The sequence below is a fragment of the Cheilinus undulatus genome, linkage group 10 (genome assembly GCF_018320785.1).
Source record: "Cheilinus undulatus linkage group 10, ASM1832078v1, whole genome shotgun sequence".
In the NCBI taxonomy this organism is placed as follows: Eukaryota; Metazoa; Chordata; class Actinopteri; order Labriformes; family Labridae; genus Cheilinus; species Cheilinus undulatus.
This window is the reverse complement of record NC_054874.1, coordinates 13,911,003-13,923,488: the sequence shown is the minus strand read 5'-3', so window position 1 is coordinate 13,923,488 and position 12,486 is coordinate 13,911,003. Positions and strand designations below refer to the sequence as shown.

The window sequence follows — 12,486 nt, the reverse complement described above, 5'->3', positions numbered from 1 at the left end:
ACAGATTCTAGTTGGGTAAGGCCGGCCACTAGACAATTTTAAATCTGAAGTGATTTCAAAGATGATTTTTCATCTTTAATCCTCTGAACGCACACATTTGACAACTTGGCCAGACTGTCAGATCAATGGAGACCACACACCTGCCGTCCTGCCAATGACCTCGGGTGACCACATGACTTCAGAACAAAAATAAACAAACACAGATGTCTGTCAATATCCTCTTGCTGTCCCTCAACAGGCTAGCCTGGCATGTGTAACAGGTGCAGCAAAAATCATAAAACAAGGAAAAGACTCGGGATGAAATCACATCACTGTTGTGTTTATGGTTGTGAGTGGTGAAAGTAGTCCATGATCCGGTTGGTAACGCTACCCCATCTGCTTACTCTCATTGGTTGTCTTGGGTACTCTGTCAGAGGCACTATGACCAAGAACTGTAAATATCAAATAGGTTTAATATTTACAATTTGAGGTCTGGGAGGCTCCGACGCGATTTGGAGCAGTAAAATATTTGTGTTGGCACCACACACACACTGGGGATTATTTAGAAAAATAATCGTTTGCAACAGGCTCCACTCAGGATGCGCCCCCACTATTGTTGGGGGAGGCAAATCTTGCCTCAAATCTGGCTTAAAATCCTGCAGTGTGTGGCCAGCCTAACCTGGCCCCTCTTCAACTTTTGAATCTAGTGATTTTTCTGAGTTTTTTTTTTGCCTTGTCTAACTTCCTTTTGTCCTCTTTTTTTGCCTTGTCTCATGCTCTGCTCTGGGGTCCTTGTCATATGTTCATTGCAATTGTTTTTTTAATATCAGAACACTGAGTATAATACCTTTATATAGGCAAAAAACATCTTCTGTTGTTCCTCCATTTACAGATAAAATGGCAGCAGAATTATCCATTTAGAGTAAAATGTAGCTCTACATAAAGAGGAACATCAACTATTTAAAGAAAGATACAGCTCTACATAATGTGTAACATTTCTATAAGGAATGAAAACTGCTCTGTAAGGTGTGGAAAACAGTTCTGAAAGGATTATACAACATTGTATTGAGTAAAACATAGAGTTTTACCTCAGTCAACCCCCCTACAAGTGACTTGATTCAGCGGATAGTGGAAGCTTGTCGGGAACCCTTCATGACAAAAGCATTCTGTACAAACGATGGGAGTTCCTCCAAAGAAATAATAAACGGGGCTTTTACTTTGAAAAGCTTTTACTTTCTACCAATGTGGAAACAGAAACCTTCCCTAATAGAAGTTGTTTAGATGCACTGTTGTGGACACATGACTAACTGCAGTCACCTTGGTATCCAAATGAACAAAAGGGATATTTAATACAGGATAAAGAAGCTGAAGATCAGAATGTCATCTCATCTGTGTTTAACAAAGAGGAGACTAAATCTTTTCTCAACTAAGTTTGATCCTGTTCTGATTAAACAGTTTTCAAAACACCATATTGCATGTTGGGTTTCTTGAGAGATAATACAGACAGGACAGGTGTGCATATGTGAAAAACGTGTTATAAAGTTCATTAAGAGTTCAGCTTAAAGCAAGATGCTATCATGATCCAATACCCAGACTGACAGGAGGTTTAACTCGATATTCTAGCAGCTGATGCAGATGTTGATCATTGTTTTGGCGGATAAGAACACACGTGTGTATGGTATGTCCTCATGTATAGAACAGGTTCAAGCTGTGATTTAGAACAGTGGGTTCACATCCTTTACAGCCACAGTGCCTTGAATAGACTTTCATTGACATCATCAAAATATGTCCCTCTAAAACTCACTGTGGTTTAGTTGTAATTTTAATGAAGTCAATTAATAAGAAACTGTGGCACATTGAAGAGGTAAAATATGCAATTGAAAGCTTAAATAATGTGTCAAAAACTGCAATAAAAAATGCTAATGAGAGGAACTGACTTTTTCAGAGGAATTCGATTTAGATAAAACCAGATGGATGTTCAGTTAGGAGGGTTAATGACAAGCATTTAATGCTGAGTCATAGTCAGTGCAGACGATAAAAGTTTATAACCTGAAATAAGGGTGTTCGAGGTTACTGTTCTCTCAAAGTTTGTTCCAGCTCTGTGATGCACAGTGATAAAATGCTGGTTAGTGATGTGTAGTTTATTCTTTGGGTACACTGAAAGACCGGAAAGGTTTGAAGGCTTTGTATATATTACCCTAAATAAAAATACAGCCACATTTGGCTCTTTGAGTCGCTGAAGCTTCATTTTGCAACCTTTATGTCACTGCTCTGCACTGCCACTGCCGTGTGTTTTATTCTGCTATTTCTTATCATTGATGTGTGATACTGACATATATAAACATATCTTGTGTATTTTTATATAAGCTGGTTTAGAGGCTAGTCAGTCTACCTAGCTCTGTAGTGTACTGAGACTTCCTACAAGTGGCAGCACAACCTGATAAAAGAAACAAAAAAACATCTTTATTCAGTCCATAACATGTTTTTACTTCCAGAGCCGAACAAAAATCTTCCAAAGAGCAATTCAACCGCAGATCATACTCGAAAGACAACAGAATTACCAAATGTGATGATTAATTCATTAAATTCATGGGAATTACTGTAAAATATAAAGTTTAAAGCAATGAGACCTTGTAAAGGGATGGCTTATATGAAAAGACTCTTCAATTCAGGCCAATAAGTAAAAGTGTTACTCCTGGACTGTGAGCCCGTCTCACAACAATTATTGTACACGGTTAAACTGAACGTTGATGATACCCAAAATATTTGCTGTAACTGATAACGTCAAAATTTTTAAGGAGTGGAAAGACATTTTTGGAGGATGACTCAATCAAACTATATGATTTTCCCTTTAATCCCTGGTGAGTTTATACCACTCAAAATATTAGAGGCAACTGATATGTAATTTCTTTAAGTAACTTACAAAGCAGTATTTGTTTAGTAGTAGGTACTTAGCCATTTTAAGTTAAATCACCTCAGTTTTACTTGTACAGCTATGTTAGGTTAACTACACTGAGGATACTTTCCTACATTTCAAATTTCAGTGGAAATCCAACTTACAATATGAAAAGTATTTTCCAGAAAAAAATATTTCTTAAAAAAATAGTTCTTCATCCACTGCAAGTTTCCCCTATTTCTTTCTCATACTTTAATCTTGAACATTCATGCCCTCAAGGTAGGCCAACTTAAGAGACGGTAACTGAAACGTGCATACTAAACAAGCAAGTCCTCTCCCATTAGGTTCATCACATCGTGGTAGCTCCCCGCAGGTGGGACTTGTCTGTCAGTAACTTCACTCATGGTGCAAAAGGGTTCAATAGCCAAAGGCATTCTGGAAAAAACTCTTCAGATTAAGAGATGATTATCAAATAATTTTAGTACACTTAAAGTGACTGAGTACTGTTTCCTTGAAAATGTTCTATTGACTTAGAAAAACAAAGCTGAAATGGTTATTTTGGATTTGTAAGTTGGCACAATTCATTTTCTTTAACAACCTTTAACTAACCATTAAACTACCATGTTATGGCTTGTGCAAACTCCATGCATAAAAAGATTGTTAAAAAAAAAAGTGCAGCAGCTGCTTTTTCCCTTTGAAATACTTCAAAATAGACACTAGAGCTCAAATACAAAGGTGACTTAACAGACTAAAAATAGGATCGTGCCCATTTAATTGGCTAAAGATTGCAAGAAGTGGTTTTGGAACTGGCCTGGATGGCATCAAAATTCATCTTGGTCTCAAATATTCTAAAGAAGAACCCATACTGTATTTCATGTAGTTTGTGTCCTCACACTTTGCTGCCTCCCAGCATCATCTTTGATATATAAGGGCTTCAATCTAAATCACCTTACCCTTATGTTAAAATGTTCACTAATCCCTCAGCAATTTAACTTTGCAAAGCATCTTGCAAAATTCCTGTCTGCACTGATTGGGGCCGGTTAGAAAGTGACAGGACCAATCAGCGATGAGGAGCAATGTTTTCGGGCACGGCGGAGCAAGCAGCAACAAGAGGCCGTTACAAATATGGCAGAAGATATTAAAGCGCCAGTTTTATCAGCAATTTACGACATGTCTTCGTTAAAAAAAGAACAAATAACAGCATTGAGCTGTTTCTTTTCAAAAACAACAAAAGTTGTGTACTGACATGTCTACAGTTGCCATGGTTCACGTTATGTAGTTCTGTATGAGTTTACTCCTCGGTAGCGGCTACATCACGTGTTTTGTTTCTCTGATTGTCCGTAAAGATGTGACAGACAGGACGTTCATCCAATCACCCACCAAGTTTTTTTTTCAAAGCTTCTGCCCTTCCCCAAACACTGTGTATGAGTGGTTTTCCAGATGGATGTGTGAAACACATCCGTCTGGTGTGCCAAGTTATCAGCAATTAGAATTAGCAGCTTACATCGGACTTTATAAAACAGGGTGTTAAACACAAATGGGCAGAGGCCACGTGGAGTAAATTACCCATATAGTTAGAAATCAAGTAAGTTTAAGAGTGGGTCATTAACAATAGATTTGTACCCTTTAAATATCATCCTCAAGGCTTCATATAACAGCAGTAAAGCTGTGACGGGCTTCCCCTGGTTTGTTCCATTGTGCAGAGAGGATGTCCCAAACACTTCCTGAGTTAGTGACCACACACACACACACACACCCACACACACACACAGCAGACAACTCTTACATAAGTACCACCATGTTGTTTGGCCTCCAAACTTTCACAGTACTCTATAGTCATACATTTTAGATCATTGATAAAGATATTAAGTGCTTGGTAATCTACCTTGCGTCATGATGTCATTTCCTGAGAAGTGTTCACCTCCAAGAGTGTAGGGAGGCTCCCTCCAAAGAGCATCCAGCTCAGCAGGAGAGATGTCTGTGGAAAGGGAAACCAGTTAGTACATGGATCAGAATATAAAACCACTTGAGTCTCCTTGATGCCATCCTCTTTTCAGTGAAGGGTAACATCAACTTCTGAAAATGGTTTTAGTTAACCCAGTGTTTCTTTTCAGACATTAGCCTGTAACATTAAATCGTTTGCTTTCATATGAGTTAGATGACAAAATTGATACCACTGTGTTTGGTAAATAGTTAATGCTAGGCTGGTTTGTTCAGCAAAAGGTACAGCTAGCCTGACTCTTTCTGCAATAAAATAAAAAAGTCTAGCATCACTGAAAACAGGAATTGTAACACTAGTGTCATAATTTACAGTCTAACAGTTCCTCTGCAAAAATCAAAATTGTTTTACATTACTTTTGATTATTTTAACATAATTCTAGGATTAACTTTAAAACATGTTTTATACACTTAAATTCAACATTTGAGTACATTCACGTTATATTTTTGGCAAAGCTGGAAATATTTGGTGTTGTAGTCTGTGTTGTTTACTCTCAGTAAAATTGTTCGTATGAGCAGAAAATGGTTTTAAATACATTTTGGTCACCGGTGACACTTCTGCAAATCCTGGTAAGTCTGATCTTTATCTAGCTTTTTTCATTATGTCTCTGTTTTAAATCACAAGCTAACACGCTGTAACCAAGACGTACAGGTGCCGCATATTATATCTTCACTGAGATGAAGTATTGCCATAATGCAGAGAGGGAAAGAAGGATTAGAGCGGGTAAAAAATGATAACCCACTGCACATCCTGTCGCTGTACCTCGCTCCTTTATGCTGCTCACCCTTTCGATCAGGTCACAGGATGCCAGGTCGCAGGTAAAGAAGGGTTAAGATTTTATGTTGATGTAAATTTTGCATATGTTACATGTTTTATACACGATTAGGCAACTTTGGTTTCCACAGAGAAACATACAAAAGGTATGAATCAGTGCTTATGAATTAGCCTATTTACAGCTATGAAAATTACAGGAGCTTTGCAGGAGAAATCACAAAAAGGAAGGTGGGCAGGACATGGCATAAAAATACGTGGGAAACCCGAGGGAATCCTGAGCGTTGGTAGGTAGGCACTAATCGGTAAAAATAAGGACAAAAGCTGTAGTACACATGCCAGTCCAGTAGATGGCAGTGTGACGAGAGACAGGTGAGATGTAAATGTACAAAAATGGCTACTCCACGAACTACATGAGCCCACATAGCTAATTTAGCTTTAGCAACATGACCCTTAGTAAATGTAGCCGAAGCTAACATGAATATGTAGTATGTAGCTGATTTCAGAGCTTAGCTTTAGCTACATCATTTATGCACCATACACAGCTTTATTTCTGCGTTAGAATGTTTCATCTGGGAAAAGCTTTCTTCCTTTATGCAAACTGTTTACTTGGCTTAATTAAATATGTTATAATTTAGTTATGCTGGTCAGGTTTTTAACTTAAACTTTCAGTATCCTAACCATTACCTTAACCCTTACCCTAACCCTAACAGAAGTTTAGTTAGATTTTATTTTACAAGTTTAGCATGTATTACCATTCTGAGATATATGGCATCTGAGATGAATGGGCTTTGAGAGTGGCTGTCAGAAATGTTAGGTCTGCAGCCAGACCGCTCTCGTTTATTGAAACCACAATGGGCATGTGTGAAAGACTGTCAGTGGGAGGTTTATTTAACAATGAAAATGGTGGCATATTAAATGTTTTCTATGCAGCCTTTTTTCAAAGTTTTATATTTTGGACATCGAAATGACATTGTTATGTATACAAACTGCCAAAACGCAACAAACTGTAGTGTTAACATGATATTAGATGGACTGAACTTTAAATGAAGCCAAAATATTTAGATCACCCCTACTGACCCATCGGAGTATCAGTTATAAACCATGTTATCCATGTTCCCAGATGGGACATTGGTCAAACAATAAAGGTAGAATACATGTCAAAATCATTGTTAAACCAGCATTCTGCTGAGATGGTTCATAACTGTTGAAATGATTTTTGTCCTATTGTTTTTTTTTGTTTTGTTTTTTTTTTTTTGCCTACTAGTTTTGTTTTTATGTGCAATTTGATATAAAAAGACCAGATGTAGCACTGAAGTCGACAGCTCTGTTGACTAATGTGCCTTTTCTATAGTGAATAAGCCTGATTAGCAGAGTAAACAAAAGAGGAGGAAATGTTATAAGAAAGAACATCACTATCATAACACTTTCCATAGCTGTGAGCTCTATCTGTTCCCAGCTGACACAAGAATATGTGAACTGTTCTGGCCTGAGGGGGCTGTTAGATTAGTGAGATTCCTTCCTTCAATTAGGGGTATTCTGGCTTTGATTTCTACAATGGAAGGAAATTGAGTTGAATTGAATTGACAATACATTTCTACATCCACCTATTATATAGTATAGTTTGGGTGCTAATGTCCATGTGGGTAGTCCTGACACCCCACGTGCAAAGGCATTTCTTGAAGCAAACATCCCAGGTTGAAATCCAACCTGTGGTTCCATTTCTGCATTTCAGAGCGAGTGGACCGGGTTGCGTCAACAATTTGTTGTTGTACAGTCTTACAGCTCAAGAAGTAAATACAACTATATCTTCTCCTCATTCGGGATTTCACTCATATTCTTTGTCTCATTTTTGTTTTTGCTGCTATGCAGAATGCAAGCACAGCCAGATGAGCTTGTTGATCATCCTCCATGATTGTTTTTCCCTTTTAAGTCACATACGGTAATGCTGCGAAATCTCCCGTCTGTGGGATCTCCACTGTGAAATTGTGACTACAAACAGCAGGTATGTGGTTTCACGATCAAGTTTTTGTATGTCACTCAAAATGTCTTCAAATAAAGCAAATAATAGTTAAGTACATTCATATCATAAGTTGGATTTGTGTATGATTAGTGGCAGATAATGCTTTTCTAGGAGCTGTTGGCTTTTCAGATTAACAGTATTTTTCACATTTGGCATGCTCTATAGTTCCCCGCTGTTTCTTAAAAGAGATGCCTTGAAATAAACCTAGCACAAAAAAGTAAGGAAATTTATGTTTGGTAGATTTTTTTTTTTGTTGTGACAATGATTCTTGGCAATAAATCTTATACCACTAGAAAGCCTGTTTATTTCTTTTCTAAATCTTGCCACATTTGGAAGGAGCATGCATTTGTAAGATGAGCAGCAGAGCTGAATAAAAAATGTTGCCAAATCTTCTCTGCCATCAACTCTTGTTTGGTGGATTGGATGACTGCATTCTGATCCCACAAGTGTTCAATGGGGTAGAGGTTGGCCATATCCTCCTGCAAACCTTGACTGCAATCTGTAGACGGCAGCTCATAGTTCCTTAGGTTCCCCAACCTTTTAGCTTCTTCTTCTTAGGATGCTTACATCACGACCAGTCTCTGACACCCTGCGTTACACAGAACTTGGCCTTCATTTGGAGATGGTGCTAAGGCTCACTCCATCAATGCCACAACTTGGTTTTGCGGAGCACCAGCTTGAATTTGCCCCATCTCACAAGCCCTATCCAGATCAGACAAACGTGGCATGCCAATCCTTGGAGCAGACGCCTACTGACCACTGTAACAGGGCCCATGCTCACAGGTGCTGACAATTAAGTGCCTGATTGGCATCTGATCGCCAGCATCTGGGAGTGCCAGATGCTCAAAACAAGAGCCAATAGCAACAGCAAAATAAGATGTTTGGCACTCACAGCAAAGTTTTGGCTAATTTACAGTGGAGCAACCCACCTACTCAGCTCTGCTGCTCATCCCACAAATTCATGTTGCAAAGGGAAATGAACAGACTTTCCAGTGGTATATGATTTAGTACTTTTTTCATGTGTTCTGATTATTTTTAGCCCAACAGAGAAAGGGCTTATATTGGTCTTTCCACATGACTAAAACCACACCCACCTGATGCTATGTTAACTGTAGTGTTTCTAATCTAAGCTAACTCTCCAGTGGAATTAATGTGACTCCACAAACTTTAGAGTGGTATCAATCTTCTCACCTCTGCAGGATGGCAAAATTAGAACAAGTCACAAAATGTTGAAAATATTCTCCTTTTTAAAGGGGGGTTAATGAAAGGGAGGATGGTGCCAGAGTGAACATCAAAAAAGTTCAAGCCAATTGTTAGTGAGGGAGTTATTGAAGGGTTTGGGGGGATGCAGTGACATTCAACAGACACGCACACAGCTGCACTGACATCAGCACAGCCTCGGGCTCACACAGCTGCCCTGTCCCTGACTCCTCCACTCTCATGTCAGCACAGACACATGTTTTCAGACAAACAGACGGACGCCACTTTAAATTAACAAGAGGGATACTGGAAATCAAATGGGAACAACAAAAAGACTCAATTTAGATTAAAATGTCTTTTCTTCCATGCTTTGTCAGTCCAACAACACAGCACAATATTGTTTTGTTGAAAAGCTTAAACAACACAATGTGACATGACATTAGGCTGAGGAGGACAAAAGCCTTTTCTTCTCCATCCTACAACACTGAGCACAGTTAGCACCAACAGGACTGAGTCAACACGAGCACAGTCATGCTGCTACAAAAACAAAAACACACCATGCCCTTTTTACCTTCATGGCTAAGTGTGTTACCCATGTTGTGTCTACACCTATGCGCTCCTGTCTATCTGACTGAAGCTGTCTGCTGTCTCATGACGGTGCAGAAGTAGCAGAGCGGGCTGGGACAGACCTGTGAAGAAGGAGAGGCACACTTTGATGAAGGGTCCACAGCAGTACGAGTTGAGCAGCGGTCTGCAGCAACAAGACGCCATCTGGCTCAGGAGCCGGCAACTCCCAGAGATCAATGCCATCCCATCAGGCCCCCCACCCCCCCCTCCCAGCCAAACCTCTTTAACAGCAACTCACTCTCTTCCTCTCAGCTGGACAAGCCCTGTTCCCCTTCCTATTTCTGTGGACTTTTTCCTGCCTCTCTCTCTGCCTTTACTGGATAAGTCTCACGTGCACCTCTGAAAGCTTTACCTCCTCTTCTTCTGTTCTATCTGTCTGGGACAGCTCCTCTTTTAATCCTTCTGTCTCCATCTCCCTCCTCCCACCAGCCTCTCCCTCTCTCTCTTTCGCTCTCTCCCTTCAGTAGCTGCCCAGTCCCACAGTGAAAGCACAAAGCACTCACTACGATTGGTATGAGTGTGTGGGGGGGTTGCAGGCCTCAGTGAGAGTATAGTATATGTGTGTGAAAATATGCACAGAATGTGTGCCACAGAGACAATGTGTGTGCTTCTCTCTCTGTGGGTTGCTGGGAGGATGGTTTGCTGAGCCACTGTAAGGCAATGCCACACAGGGACAGGCTGCAAGGTCAAAGTGAGGGGGGTGAGAGCGGCCCTGTGGCATAGATCGAGAATCACTTTATACCAGACACACAAGTCAACAAAACTCTGCTCTCTGTCGTCACATGGGTGAGCACACACTGATAACATCATCTTGTATGATGAGGTCACTGTAAAGATACGATAATGGTGGTTGAGGAAGTCAATCAAGGTTTGGACTGTTCAAGGGTTTATTTAAGTGTTGCTTATGAAATAGGATGTGCATATCATCAAAAGTACGGTCATAAAAAGGTAAGGAACTCTGACCTCTTGTGAACCACAACAATCTGACAAGATTAGTGGCGTGCTGTTTGCCGACAAGCAGGCTTTATCAAGGCTGGCTAAAACACTAGATTATTCTAAGCCTGATTCTAAGCCTGATTTGCCCCCTCCAACAATCAAGATAATATCAAGTTTCTAACCTTGCAAAGCCAGTGGATCAACCAGATTCCATGTCTGTCATCAGGCTGATACATCTTGCTTAGCTTCAAGTTATTCCATTTTTCTTGGAAGGAGTAGTTCTATGCGAATTTGTGCCCATTCGTTCTGTGAGCCTGGCTCTGAATCTGATCAGTGGGGTTGAGGTCGGGGCTCTGTGCCGGCCACTCAAGTTCTTCTAATCTGAACTGATCAAACCATGTCTTTATAGTCCTTATTTTGTGTACTGGGGAACAGTCATGTTGGACTAGAAAAGGGCCTTCTCTAAGCTGTTGCCATAAAGTTGGAAGCAGAGCATTGTCCAAAATGTCTTGTCATGCTGAAGCGTTAAGATTGTCCCTCACTGGAGTCAAGGAGCCAAGCCCAAACCCTGAAAAACCCAATACAATTATCCCTCCTCCACCAAACTTTACAGTTGGCACAGTACAGTAAGGCATGTAACATTATTTCAGCATTTGCCAAACCCAGACTCCCTCATCTGGCTGCCAAACAGAAGCGCGATTCATCAATCCACAGAACGTTTCCACTGCTCCACAATCCAGTGTCGGTGTGCTTTACAACACTCCATCCAACGCTCGGCATTGGACTTGGTGAAGCTCCCACTGAACAGTTTTGTGCTTACATTAATACCAGTGGAAGTTTCACACTCTTTAGTTATGGAATCAGCAGAGCGTTGGTGACTTTTACGCACCATGTACCTTAGCATACATGACCCCATCTGTAATTTACATGGTCTTCTGCTTTGTAGCTGGGTTGGTGTTGTTCCTAAATGCCTCCACTTTGCAATAAGACTGTTTATGAAACTTCATCTGGAATCATTTAGAATTTCCCCTTGTGGGACTAATAAAGGAATATCTTATCTTATCTAACCTTATCCCTGCTGGATATTCCACAGTCAGCTGTAAGTGATATTATTAAAAAGGTGGCGTCCATCACAGTACCATGTTTGAAGTCAATGCTCTTTAAAACGACTAATTTTGTATCACTGTTTTAAATGGAGACTGCATGGCAAGGTGCTTGATTTTATACATCTGTAGAAACGAGGATGATAAATACAAAAGCGTATAGTGATCAAAATTTAAATGAAAGACCTATTAAAAAAAATAGGAGCAACAGAAATGATTTTATATTTTCCAATAATGGATGCATTTTCAAAAAAAAAAAAAAAAAAAAATCGATAATTCAATTTTATTTCAATTTTCATCTTCAAACATGCTAATTTCCAGACATAATTCATTTGACAAAGAAAAGTATTTTTTTATTTTCAGAAAATGCTAGCTAACTATCTCACTGCTCAAATGGTTTGACCATTTTGTAAACTAAAATGCATTTTTAGAAATATCTCTTCATTTTCAGAACGTGTGCTTTTCTGACTCAAAAATAATAATAATAAAAAAAATCTAATCTCTGAAAATTAAAAGGCGATGACAGAAATGCATGTACATATAGCATGATTTTATTTTACTGAAATAAGATGTCCATATAAATAGAAGACAGAAACATTACCATTTCACAACACAAGAAAAACTGCATACTAAGGCAGTTCTGTTATTTGGAAATTCCATAATTTCAGCCCAATGTTTGTAAAATTATTTCTTTTGAAGACTTCCCTGCAGGAAGTTAGCAGTTAACACATAATGTAAGAAAAAAAAAAACATTCTTGCCTGTAGAACCGGATAACCCCTTAAAATCTGAACTATAATTAACCAAAATTTACACAATCATAGGGCAGACTATATGTTCTCAGCAACATCTGCAATATTTAGACAAAAAACTCCACAACATGCGAGACATAGGGCACATAAAATATGCAAGACTTCTGAAAAACATGGAAACTAAATTTTCAGTTCAGTTATT

At 39.3% G+C, this 12,486-nt stretch overlaps 1 protein-coding gene across 3 annotated transcripts in view; it reads right to left on the bottom strand.

The window, feature by feature from the left end:
* Positions 1-12,486, bottom strand: part of sh3tc2 (SH3 domain and tetratricopeptide repeats 2) — a 42,794-nt gene that overhangs the window by 24,141 nt on the left and 6,167 nt on the right. The window contains exons 2-3 of one of the 3 annotated variants that reach the window (XM_041797365.1): positions 9,440-9,557; positions 4,761-4,853 (exon numbers count right to left, since the gene is read on the bottom strand). In XM_041797365.1, the coding sequence (XP_041653299.1) occupies positions 4,761-4,853; positions 9,440-9,464 (118 nt within the window). In that variant the 5' untranslated portion in view covers positions 9,465-9,557. Of the gene's footprint in view, positions 1-4,760; positions 4,854-9,439; positions 9,702-12,486 lie in introns of those variants that run through there. The other 2 variants (XM_041797364.1, XM_041797366.1) reach the window with 2 other exon arrangements.